General features: G+C 43.4%; 1 protein-coding gene across 3 annotated transcripts in view; it reads right to left on the bottom strand.

Annotated features, from left to right (window-relative positions):
• The window catches only part of TBC1D17 (TBC1 domain family member 17), a 35,201-nt gene that overhangs the window by 9,188 nt on the left and 12,186 nt on the right, over positions 1-13,827 (bottom strand). Inside the window, exons 5-12 of one of the 3 annotated variants that reach the window (XM_075190470.1) lie at positions 12,895-13,099; positions 9,580-9,691; positions 4,293-4,454; positions 3,959-4,090; positions 3,642-3,745; positions 2,698-2,792; positions 749-865; positions 349-449 (exon numbers count right to left, since the gene is read on the bottom strand). In XM_075190470.1, coding sequence (XP_075046571.1) covers positions 349-449; positions 749-865; positions 2,698-2,792; positions 3,642-3,745; positions 3,959-4,090; positions 4,293-4,454; positions 9,580-9,691; positions 12,895-13,099 — 1,028 coding nt within the window. The remainder of the gene's footprint in view (positions 1-348; positions 450-748; positions 866-2,697; positions 2,793-3,641; positions 3,746-3,958; positions 4,091-4,292; positions 4,455-9,579; positions 9,692-12,894; positions 13,100-13,827) is intronic. The other 2 variants (XM_075190472.1, XM_075190471.1) reach the window with 2 other exon arrangements.

Here is a 13,827-nt window from a genome sequence, read left to right as displayed (position 1 = left end):
TGGATCTGTTACAATGTGTCAGTCAGTAATGACTACACCTGTGCTCCAGCAAGGAGATATGGAAAACCTGCACTGTTGGGGAGCCCTGAGGACTGGGTTTGGGAAACCCTGGCCTAAAGCATAACTTACGTACACATATTGAGCTTGGTTTTAAAATCGGACATTCACCCACATCCAGGTCACCATATTGAGAAGACCAAGGACACTTGGCCCAATAGTGATAATACAGAAGTATACAAGACCAGCTGCTTGGTGGGAACATAACCCATGTGACAAAGTAGAGACAGAGTGGAGTAAGAAACGAGAGTACAAGTCGCATTTATCCATCACTCGCCTCATTGGACTTACCACCATCTCCATGAATCCAGTGAAACACCAGAAGGCATCCACCTCGTTCTGAGTGACATAGAGAATGGGGGAGAGGAGGTCGCTCATGCCTTGAACGTAGCCTAACCAACAGAAATGGACTCCGATAAATTAAAACGGTTACTGTGCAAGAGTATATGTATATATGTGAGAAGTTCTCACCCAGTGAATTACACCGCCCAATCAGAGGCAGGGATTACCAGCACCTATCCCGAGGAGACTTACTGTGACGTGACTCAACAAACGTCACAACAAGCCCAACCCCCATAGGTGCTGGTCAGTGTTGCTCCCCATCTCTGATTGGACAGTGTTATACACTGCTGAAATCCCAGGATGAGAAGTTCCCAAGTCAAATCATGGATGAAAAGGTGAAGGCACCTACCCAAATCAAAGTTAAACATGCAGTAAGTCATCAAGACGTCATTGAGAAGACCTAACCCTGGGTTATCGTTCCCCTCGTAGAACTTGTTGTTCCGGTCAGTACGACTGACATCTCTTTCTGCAGGAAAAGCAAATTGTAAATATTTTATATGAACACAGATGTAGTTTTTCAGAAAATACTATACAGATCCTGTGTACGGTTTCCTTCTAAGTAACTTTACACCAGTCAGTCCCCCGTCTCGTATCACAGCCCAATCAAGGTTCATGTCTCAAACACACACACACCAATTTGTTAGCAGCCAATTAACCTACCAGTATGGGAGGAAACCGGAGCACCCAGAGGAAACCCCCACAAACACAGGAAGAACATACAAACTCTTCACAGATAAGCCCATGGTCGGGAATCGAACTCATGACCCCAGTGCTGTGAGGCAGAAGTGCTAACCACTGAGCCACCGTGCTCCCATAATTACACTTCAAAACGAATTTCAAATCAGATGGGTTGCTATGAATAACACCAACTTTTTCCTTTGCACTGCATTTCATTCTATTCCTCATTATACTTATCACTCGTTGAGGGTTTTGGTATATTACCTGGACAAAATCAGCTTTAATACTTCCAGGACGTGCCTATAGCTGACAAATGGGTTCATACGCTTTACCTTGTGTAATATATCTGACTTGAGAGACATGCTACATAGAATAACTAGCACAGATTTTTCTTCATTAGCTCCCTGGAGAACAGAGACTAACCAATGGGGCTTAGTCCCAGCCTCAGGAAACGGCTTCTCCCACCTGTACTTAGCCTTCAAATATACAAATATCAGATTCAATGGGCCCTCGGGGGATATGAGCCCTGGTGGGAAACTGTATTCATTTTTCCCTTAATTCCCTTGTTGACGCTATATGAGCATAGGGATTGATCAGTTCTGTTCCCTACTGGGTCTAGTGATTTGGGAAAAGTATACAAGTCCTTGCACTGGGAAGAAGTTCCTCCTGACAGTACAAGATTCTTCGTATTCTCCCAACTCTCATTGCACCATCCATGTGAAAGAAGTCCTCCCAACGGGCTGACCTACAGCTTGACCTAGCGTTTCAAGGACAGTCTATGTGTAGGGCTTCAGGGCAGGTGACTTAGTTGATTCCTCTCCTTGTTATTGAAAAGTGCAGGGTGGGCAGAGCTCACTTAATGCAGGTCCAGGTGCACTGGAATACTGTATTTTTTGAATAGATATTCTAGGAATGTCTATTCAATGTTCAAGCAGCACTTGAGGATGGCCCAAGCAGCACTCGAGGATGGCCCACAAGCAGCACTCGAGGAAGGCCCAAAAACAGCACTCGAGGAAGGCCCAAAAGCAGCACTCGAGGAAGGCCCAAAAGCAGCACTCGAGGAAGGCCCAAAAGCAGCACTCGAATACTGTATTTTTTAAATAGACATTCTAGGAATGTCTTCACAATGTCCAAGCAGCACTCTAGGACGGTCCAAGCAGCACTCTAGGACGGTCCAAGCAGCACTCTAGGACGGTCCAAGCAGCACTCTAGGACGGTCCAAGCAGCACTCTAGGACGGTCCAAGCAGCACTCTAGGGATTCTCAGTGCCTTATATTTTGAAATACACTGAGAAGGTCCATTGTAATTTCCACCTTTTCCCAGCTACTTGCATGGCACCAATAGGTCTGTACTTTCATTAGTAAGAACTGCCCTTTAGCCTTGGAGGTAGAGTTTTCTCCCTCCCCCCATTGTGGTAACATCACTTCCTGCCTCTGAAGTAGGGAGGCAACAAGCATTGGAGGTGCTGATCAGGTTGTATCTGGATGGGTGTTTTCGGGGGTCTGTACACTCACGATAGATTTTGTGTTATCCCTTTCTAAGCATACATCGTGTAAGGCATTGTCTCAACACCTGTGTTCAAGCAGTGCCACCAGACTGAAAGAGTCATGTTATACTGACCTATCAAACTGCGGTAACCCCTCAGCAGAGAATTCCTCTTCTCCTGATCTTCAGTCACAGATTTCCACTGCAGCTTCATGCGGAAATACTCATCCCTGGAATCAGCAAGACAAACACTGGAACATGTGCTGGGTAGTGGCCCACGGAGATGGCACGGAGCCCGCGCTACGTGACTGCTACTGGGTTCTGTTACAGTTTACAACGTGGAAGGTGTGTGGGAGAGATTGTGCTAACGCTTCCTCCCACAGAAGAGAGCGGTGATTTGTTTTGTACTGTGTTACTAAGAAGGAGGCAGCTAGTAATAGTGATTACGTTAGATCAAAGCTGAAGTATAAGGACAACATAATACCAAGAAAGATATAGCCCGGGGGCAACTCTACAACTTAATGTCTGTTAATGGTAAATATTACTCACAATAACAGAAATAGAAAATATAAACACAATATAAAATCGGGTGACCATATTCATAGTACACTTGACACGGTCTAAAAAAAAGCAGAACATATGAAGATTTTAACAACTACCACCTCCTGCCCTCGATGATCCTGTGGTTTATTCCTCTCTACGCGGTTGTCTCCTAACGCAGCTACTGTGCGGAATCAGCGCAGCTACTGGAGGGGACACTATAATGTGACGACCTGTCCCGTGGACGTGGCTCGAACTGTAATATCCAAGTCGTAGACATATTGTGCTTTAATAATCTGCTACTAGCTGAGCTGGACCCCGCACACCAGCTGTAGTTAGAGACAACCTCCAGGGCAGAAGGAGGTGCAGGACATTCGCTGCATAGTAGAAAAGATTATGATAATATAGCAACTATGGACTTTTTCCTAGACACAGAGCAGAATGAGTATTGCACGTACATCAACCATAAAAAAAACACTGCAGTAACTCCACAGTCCACAAGGGGTCTCACAAACCATGCAATCTGCAAATACGCTTACGTTTTTCTCCAAACTAAAGCTTTTCTCTCTTCTGCTGTGCTATCCCAAGGATAATAACCAAGGAGATACTTCCAGGCATCTTTTCGAAGCGCTGGACACAAGCCCTAAAAAAAAATAAAAAATCAAGCGAACAACATGTTTACTCATTAAATCCCAGTGTGCTATATCTGCAGTGAGGTTTTTCTTTAGCGTATAAGTGTTGTAAACAGCTCCATCTTGTGGGCAGAGAAAGAAAATGTATGAACGCAGCAGAAGCTTCAGTCTGCAGTGAGTGCTGCAGTGTACAGACCTAATCCCTGTTCTTCAGCCACACTCACCCCAGAAAATATCCTCCTCTTCAAACCATCCACATCTGTCACTCGACCTTCGGAATCAATGTTGGATTCCCATTCCTGCTCGCTGACAGGGGCCTGGCGCTGTATGATTGGGCGTTCACCCAACTCCACTTGCTGCAATAGATTTTTTTTTTGGTTGTCAGAAACCCACAATAACACTCCAGCCTCTCCGTATCACTTAACTCCAGGGTAAGCAAGAGTAATTACAACATCCCTTCAATTTACCCGACCTCGCTCAATATCCTTTACGAGCCGTAGCGGCTAAAACGAGAGGCTCCGCTACAAAGAAAGTAAATCCAGGCCGCTGAATACTTACACAGGTAATCACCTCAAAACCTGGTTCATCCTCCAGTCCAACTGCCATCTCAGATAAGGGTCTTTGGTGATGGCCATCCTGGGGCCGCAGAGCTCCGCGGAAAAAGTTGGTGACTTTGGAGAACCCCCCAAACGTTGCCGAGTACGGATCCTGGAAAAATCTCTGAGATATGAAAACACGGATCATTTTTTATCCTTAATATACGTGTTACATTGTTTGCCTTTTTGGTCTATTCACACCTACAGTTTTGCTGCAAAGCTGTACACAACTCATCACGCTGTGCTCTTTGTATGTTCAACGTGTGTATTAAGCACCTTTATTCAATATACATTGTATAGGTATATACTACCTATACTACGGTCGTAGAGGTTCGGCGCACAAAGCAACCGGTGGTAGTCCGTTTAACGATACTGACTACACCGACATGGACTAAGACGACATGAGGATTCCGAAGAAGGACTACCCCGAACTGAAGAAAAAAAGGACGACTTGCCAAGATCCAGATGACTTCATGTGACGACCCATTCTCTTACCGACTGTGGAAAATGACTCATGTGAAGCCGCAACGGATGGACCTGGGTGTCATTTATGTACTGTAGGTATTTTTTTAGGGGTTAGGGGTATTAGGGTTAGGCGTTAGAGTCAAGAGTAAGGCTTAAGGGTAACCATACCTTTACAAGCTGGACCCGGCTTGCAAAACGGGTTAACCCTAACCCTTACCCTAAATCCTAACCTTAACTCCTAACCCTAATACCACTAACCCTAACATAATACTTACATTACATGAATGACACCCGGGTCCGACCATCGCCGCTTTAAGAGGAGTCGCGGTTTCACATGACGTAATTTTCCACAGTTGGTAAGAGACATCTGGATCTTGGTAAGTAGTCTTTTTTTCAGGTCGGGGTAGTCCTTCTTCGGAATCCTCATGTCGTCTTAGTCCATGTTGGAGTAGCCAGTACCGGTAATAGGTACTACACCCAAGGCTACTACAGAACCATGCGGATAACTGAATCAGCACTGAACGTATCAAAACAGGTTTATAATCTAGACCAGAGGGGCTCAAAGTCAGTCCCTCAAGGGCTACCAACAGTTCATGTTTTCAGGATTTCTTTAATCATGCACAGGTGAGATAATCTATTTTTCTGGGTCAGTAATTATACCATCCCTTAGATTGTACGCTCCTTTGAGCAGGGTCATCTCTCCTCCTGTCTTCACCACTTTTAACTCTGCTCTCCAGCTACCTTGCCCTCCTCCTCCCCGTTCCCTCTTGCTCCCTCCTCTCCACTCTGGGGGTTTCCCTGCCTTCCGTGCCCTCTTGGGCTCTGCCGTATGCGGGACCTTCCCCTCTCCCCTCCCCCGCCCCTCTAGCTGTGCTTTGAGATCTCTGAGTTACTGTGCGTTTTGTTTACTGTATCGTGCTGTCTCACCTTTGTATTGTAACTTTGTTTGTCCCTGTACGGCGCTACGGATACCTAGTGGTGCCATATAAATAAAAATTAATAATAAAAATACCATCTATTTCTACAGACACAAATCCTGAAAACATGACTTGTTGGTACCTCGAGGGTTGGATTTGAGCACCTCTGTTCTAGACCATTTTAGGTTACCTCTACCGGTGTCCGTCACCTATTTGCCTGCTCTTTGTCATTTTTGGGTCCTCTCCAGACCCGATTACGACTGCCAAGGCTGGAGAGAGAGAACCGCCTCACAAAAGAATCAGGTGACCAAGATCAGTTCTCAGATGTCCTCTGCAGCCTGGATAAAGAATGGACGCTCAAAATGTAGGAACCCCAAATAAATATAATTCTATGGTGTGTAACGCCACATAAATCAGGGCAAATGGTGAATTTTGGATGTCTTAAACTCACCCAAAAAAAACAATGGCAGTCAAGATGTGTAATTAATGCAAAGATAATGATGAGATAAAAGAAGAGTAAACAGTAGATAATTTAACGGTATAGATAAAGCAAGGACTTTACAGGTCTATCATTTGTATTCAGATAGACACAGCCATTGCTAATGATATTTGCAGTTCTATTCATGTGAAACATTCTCACACAGAATAAGATACAGAGATTTTACCTTAGATATACTGGACTTGATTTATTAAGGAAAGTAAGGCAAAAAAGGAGTAAGTTTGCTCCTGGACAAACCATGTTACAATGCAAGGGGTGCAAATTAGTTTTTTATTTTGCACATAAGTTAAATACTGACTGTTTTTTCATCTACCACACAAATACGTGATAGCTTTATTTTTACACTGAAATTTAAAGTTGATCTAGGACATGCCCTACCGCAACTATCAATCTGTCCCCACATTTTAAATTTACCTCCCCCTCCAATGTAACATGGTTTTGCCCAGGTGCAAAGTTAACCCTTTTTTTTTTTTTCTTGCTTTACTTCCCCAATGTCCAAAATAAGTAATTTTTCCGTAACACACAAGTTTGTTTCTATGAGTTTCAAGGTCAGTTATCTATCTGCATTTGTTTAATCTACTCAGGAATGTATTTTTCTACTAACTCGTAGATGGTACCAAAAGTGATATCATACCTTATATATATATATATATATATATATAGCACAGGTGCCATATACTGCCTTTATGTAGCATTTTATACTATACTGATTTATGTCATAATATAATAATTAATCATCTATCAATGTCATGTTATAGAATTATTATTGGTTACTTATATAGCGCCACCAATTACGCAGCGCTGTACAGACAATATTTGTCATTCACATCAGTCCCTGCCCAGAGCACACTACTGTGTTCACCTATTATTACATACCCTGGATTTGAGGGATTATCCATAAACACCTTTGCATTGATTACACGTCTTGAACACAGCTTTTTATCAGTGAGTTTGATGGGTGGAAAAAAAATATATAATTTTTTTGCACCGATTTATACGACGTTAAACACCACATTAGACAAAGCCAGCACTAGGGCTAATGAACACAAATATAAAGAAATTAGGGTCTCGTCAAAAAACTATTTTTTATACTAGAAGACTTTAATTTTGTTACACAAAATCAACAAAAAAAAGGGTTGCAGCCTCATATCATAATCACCATTTATTTATATAGCGCCACGGATTCCGCAGCGCTGTACAGAGAACTCATTCACATCAGTCCCTGCCCCATTAGGGCTTACAGTCTAAATTCCCTAACATACACAGACAGACAGAGAGAGACTAGGGTTAGCAACCAAGTAACCTACCATTATGTTTTTTTAGTGTGGGAGGAAACCGAAGCACCCGGAGGAAACATTTGCAAACACGGGGAGAACATACAAACGCCACACAGATAAAGCCATGGTCGGGAATTTAACTCATGACCCCAGTGCTGGGAGGCAGAAGTGCTAACCGCTAAGCCACCGTGCTGCCTAATATGGTTCGAACGCTTCCCTATTCCACAGTGTGAGGAAAAAATGGCTGCACTTGTTGACCAACACGGCACTGAAGATAACACAACAACACTGCACCTATTCAATAGCTGGGGCAGCGGATGACGACTACAACATGGGGACATGTTTCATCTAGAAGTAAATCTTCTGACACTTAGGGCAGATTCAATTCAGCGTGAGGTGAAGGATGGGTCTCCGGGACAGGCCGCGGAGACATTGCCTCTGAGATTTTACACTCATCCCGGCCCATAGAGTTGAGCAGAAAATTGAGAAGAGATTTCTTCCCGTAATAGACAGCACTGAGGCGATGTTCAGCGGCACCTCGCGCTGCCCCTTAGGCTGTTCATTAGAAGCAGTGTTAACAAGTCAAGTGAAGAGGTGAACTGGGGATCCTGACTGCGGGTTGTCTCACATGATAGTAAATACGGTGGCATTTTCCAGACACAGTGTGGAATGTTTGTGTGGTAGCTTTTTATTTTTTTCACTTTTCGGCCAGAAGACCTCAAGAGTCTGTCTTATGCAATGAAGCAGTGGTTAGCACCTCTACCTTACAGCACTGGGGTCATGAGTTCAATTCCCGACCATGGCTTTATCTGTGAGGAGTTTGTATGTTCTCACTGTGTTTGCGTGGGTTTCCTCCGGGTGCTCCGGTTTCCTCCCACACTCCAAAAACATACTGGTAGGTTAATTGGCTGCTATCAAAATTGACCCTAGTCTGTGTTTCTGTCTGTCTGTCTGTGTGTATTAGGGAATGGGGCAGGGACTGATGTGAGTGAGTTATCTGTACAGCGCTGCAGAATTAGTGCATCTATATAGATGATGATGATGACGGTCCAAAAAAAAAAAGCTGCGCTGTGTGGAAATGTTGGTCTTGTACTGGCTGGGAGCATGTTAAAGTCTTAGATAACACTCTTTACTATGTAATTTTTCTGTTAAACCAAAAAAAAACGCAATTAGAAGACATACAGCCCAGAACCCAGTCCAGGTAACTGGCAGGCAAAGGGGTTTGAAGCACGGTCTTTGTAAAAATGATGACAATGGCAGATTTTTGTCACAATTCTTATCCCTGGAATGTTGGGAGATACATATCGAGGATTCTTAAAAGTTATTATCATGATTCAGATGAATCATTAAGAAACCCTGAATTTTTGGGTTGGGCACACTTTAACGATTGTGAAAAATCCGACACCGAACTTATGAAAAACCGATTAGAATATAAATAGACTCACCTCAAAACAGACACTGCACATCTCCGATGGGACCACGCAAGTTATTCCGATTGGACAGCTGTTCCGCAGTACAGTTTGACGTCATCGCGACTTTTATGAATGTTAATTTAAAACGGCAATGTCGGGACCAGGCAGGTTAAGTGTTTAGAGACTTAAACCGACATTGCCGCTTTAAATTAACATCCATAGAAGTCTTAATGACGTCAAGCTGTACTGCTGAAAAGCTGACCATTCGGAATAATTTGCTGTCCCCATTGTGGTCCCATATTCGTAGGTGCCCTCGGCGTCGGAATTCTGGTAATCGCTAAAACGATTACCACCGGAATGTTTAGTGTACAGGACACACAGTTATCTTATTCTAGGAGCTAAAATTGTCATTTACGCTCCTCCTTTTATCTTTAATATGCAAAATAGGGTTCAGATTTGGCTTGGCGTTCAGACAAATCATTTTCAAAGGAATTTGTCATTTGAAAGACATAGGGTAACAATTTGCCAGCCAGCCCCTGCTTAGAATTCAGGTAGACTCTCAAAACAAATATAATCACCGGACCTGTTCATCGCTGAAACAGAAAACAGTCTATCATGGATGGTGCGGTGTTTTAGGAAAGAAACGAAAAAAATGCCGAAACGTGAGTGTAGAACTTACAGACACCAGGTCAGAAGAACCGTCATCAAACAGCTGCAGCTCATCGAACGAGTGGGACAGAGCGTGGGAATCGTGCGGATAGACCAGGAAAAGACGCGAGTCCTTTGGGGAACTGGGAAAACAAACAGCAAAACATTTTCTTCTCTTTTATGGAATATTTATTTACTAAGATTCTTAAGAGTTTTGCAAAACAGTTTCTTAAAAAAACAAAAACAAGGGAACATTTCACAGACACCGTCCTTACTCTGAAATCAATTAGATTTACACGTCTCTCCGTTACGGACGAACACAATAGTATTCCTAGTTATTGCTTGATAAAGTCTTGCAGTCATAACACAGACGAGCCGCGGTTACACCGGGAAAAGAGTTTAACGCTACGGTCATTAGCCCAGGCGAGTGACAATGCAATAACCCATTCTTATCTATTGTCATCGACTCAGCTAAACAACTAATGAGATCTTCGTTCTGCCCTTGCAGCACAAATCTAACCAAGGACCATCGCTTTCTCATCAGCAGTTATGGGTTTTGTGATGACACAGAGAAGACTATTATGAGTCAATGTCAGAGCATGAATTGCTTTACTTACATTGTGTGCTGACTGAAAGGAAATAAATGCTACACAAACTACACATCATCAACACCATAATAGAAGATCACACAATGAATAAACATCCGCTTATTCAGTCCCTGCCGTCTCTTCTATATAGCTGGGGTTCTCTTCTCTTACGTCGCACGCTGGGAGGTTTGGAGGTCACTCTCACCTCATGCCTTGGGGCTTTCTCTAGCTCATAGAGGATAGCTTGGATATTGGTACAGCCCACAATTGCCTCCTCCCACTGTTGCCTCCATGACTTCTCCCGTGCTGCCCCGCACCTTTGGAAATCCCTACCGAACCTCACCCGACTCTCCTCCAAAACTCACCTCTTCATGCTCACCTCTACTGCCACCTCCTGTCCATCACCTCCTCTTCCTTTGCCCACCATCTCCATTATATACCAGTTGCTACTACTGTCTCTCCCCCCCACCCCCCTGTAGAATGTAAGCTCTCACAGGCAGCTTCCTCTCTACCTGTTGTCTCATGTTGGTCTACTGTGCTGAGAGTGACGGCCGTGCATCTCATTCTCATGCTTTACTTATGTTGGTATATGCTTTGTTTAAGCACATCAAGCAAGATGGTGCAGCTGACAATAGGGGCCTCCACAAGGTAACAACATTCAATTTCCAATATGGGAATGAACCACGTAATAAACTCATAGTTGCTCTTTATAACCAGCAGTAAGTAGTCAAATTTCTACTGAAAGACGATTGTCCCTCCCGCCCTCTTAGATCTACCTCTGCGCCTCTGATAACCACCTCTCACTCCGGCCTACAAGACTTCTCCCGTGCTGCTCCCCACTTATAGAATTCCCTACTACACTCTCTCACAGCCTTCCAATCTTTAGACGTTCTCTGAAAACTCATCTATTTATTAGAGGTGACCTTATCCCTGATAATACTACTCACACCAATACACCCTCACAACTGTCCCAATCTCCACTCTGAGCCACACTCGCTCCTCTTGTTTCAGCCGTGCCCTCTTCCACTTAGAATATAAGCTCTATAATGAGCAGGGTCCTCCATACCCTTTGTTTTCCTGTCTGCGTTTATTTTGTCTACCTTGTATGTCCCTGTTTTATGCATCTACTGTTTTTCATACTGTACGGTGCTGGGACACCTTACCAATCTGCGATAAGAATAATAATAATAATAATAACTGTCAGGTCCACCTTAACGCTATCCCTTCCACCCTCGCCGCCTCTTTATCAATCATTTACGTCTCCTTCTCCATCTCTCAGACACTGGAGGGTGCACAGATTATGTTAAAAGTACCATTGACCCGAACATGGAAGTTGCTTTATATAAAATAGCTACTGATAACATTCATATGTAAAACAATTTAGAAACTTATTAGGTTATCATGTACAGTAGAATGATGTATTCTCTCAATGACATTATACTCCTGCACAGTAATCCTACTGAAATCTATGTACGGCGACTTACAACGCCGGCACCTGTAATATAGAACAAGATACTTTTTCATCACAGGATGAACTCATTGTTTAGATTAAGTGTCCATTTAACATTGCTTCAATATAATCAGTACCCTGAGCACTTTTAATATTAACCGGCAGGAAACAACTTCAACAAATGAGATTTATTTACGGACTGAGAAAATCAAGCTTGACGTTACCCGATTAGCAATTTAGCAATACCTAGACTGTCCTAATAGTCTGGTGTCAGCAGGCTGCACCATCCGGCACTGGCTGTATTACCAGACTGTAAGGGAAACTGTAGCACTTTGTTATAACAAGATCGACCTTGTAAATAATAGATATGAAAACAAATAGGGCCACTGGATGGTTCACTCCGAGTGGAGGAGTCTATTAACCGTTTTGCAGTCCGCTCCGTTTCAGTATTGACAGATTTGAAACACGGTCAAACTAATTAGTGCAAAGCAGGAAAACACTGCCCAGTGTGAATGTTAGCAAACTTTGTAGACTTCTTTTTATCTTTTCCTAACTCTACATACACGTGCAATTTAAATTAAAAAGGCAATGTAACTGATATTCAAACACACACGTTTCACCTACATAAGCCCATACTTGCCAACTCTCCCTGAATGTCAGGGAGACTCCCTGACATAGGGGTGATCTCCCTCACTCCCTGAAGAGTCTGGCATTCTCCCTGATGCTGAGCCAGTACAAGACGTGGTTGGCTTCGCCATCTGTGGCATGATGACACAGTTCAGAAATTATGTCCTACGTCCATGTATTGATGCCTATGGAGGTGGCCATTTTCATGGAGACCAAGATTATTCAAAGACTGACAGGTAAGACAACATGACTTCAGTAATGGAGACAGAAATGTAAAAGACACTTCAGTCTCTAGAGATTCATTAGCTGCTTTTCTTTAACGCATAGCTCCCACATTTCTGTGAGAACTCCCGGGAGAGCAGGGCAACCTCCCGGTTCTTGCCCCCCGCAATAGATAAGTGGCAGGGCGGGGGCTTAATGACACAAATATCATGTCATCTTAGTGGGGCTGAAATGATGCGATTCGTCAAGCCCCGTCCCCGCACGCCCTCCTCCCCCAGGATCTCCCTGAAGCCAACGAGGAAAAGTTGGCAAGTATGCACCTTGGCGGTCGGGGGCGACAAGAGAAGCCTTGGCGGCCCACCTGCTGCCCACATCTCACGGACAGGCCCATAACCTCCACAGGATTTCACCCACCACTCATTATGCAACACGATAACCTGAAGATATGCGCAGTACTCACGGTGCCAGGATGACATATTTGCGGAGCGCTTTCAGCAGAGCTTTTGTTCCACCCTGATGAAAATGCAGAGCTTGGAAAGACACCCCTTCCTTATTAATAAATATGAGATAGGACCAACTCAGGCCAGGTTTGCTTTTGCGGATAGACTTGAGATCCGACAGGCGGAGGGAAAAGGCCCACTTCTCGCGATTGCTGGGCTTTGCCGCTGTAGAAGAGAACGTGCAATCGGTAAGTGCCTGGAAACTTTAAAGACGATCTTCTACAAGATCTCACATCCTCTACTATCCTCATCTAGTAACTGACAAGTCATTCATTACGTGCATATCGATTATGGTGTTTTTAAAGGGACAAAATAAATATATGAAACTTGTTTTGTCACTTAGTAAATCATTTCTTTGATAGATTTTAACAATAATAAAAGAAAAGAACAACCAGCACTTATAAGATCCACCAAACAATAGACGAACAACAGGACAAGTTACTCTAGTAACCAACTTAAATAAATAATAGTATCATGACATAAAGAGACCCACAATATAATTAATATACAATAAATACATTAATTAGGATACAATTTTGCACAGAAAACACTAAAAGACAGAATACCTGCAGGATTTTCGTTCCCAAATGAAATATAACCCAATATACACTTCCAGATCTTCACTAATGATATAGCCCTTTCTCCATCCCTGCCATGTAATAAGACACAGTTCGGTCTGTTTATATCTCTGAGCAAAGTGTGATACAACAATCCTCCACTTTTAGGAATAAAATATCCCCAACACTTCCAGGGGTAAATAATTAAAACTTGCTCACCGGACTCGTCAGCCTGTTTTTCAACGTGGTGTCCCGGTCTCACTGTGGCCGACACCTCGGCTAGTTACGTCTCCATATTCCATGTAGTGCTATAAATCTTGGCTGGAAGGATTGATA

This window comes from Mixophyes fleayi, chromosome 11 (genome assembly GCF_038048845.1).
Source record: "Mixophyes fleayi isolate aMixFle1 chromosome 11, aMixFle1.hap1, whole genome shotgun sequence".
Lineage (NCBI taxonomy): Eukaryota > Metazoa > Chordata > Amphibia > Anura > Limnodynastidae > Mixophyes > Mixophyes fleayi.
Note: the sequence above shows the minus strand (reverse complement) of the source record. Positions and strands in the feature narration are given on the sequence as shown.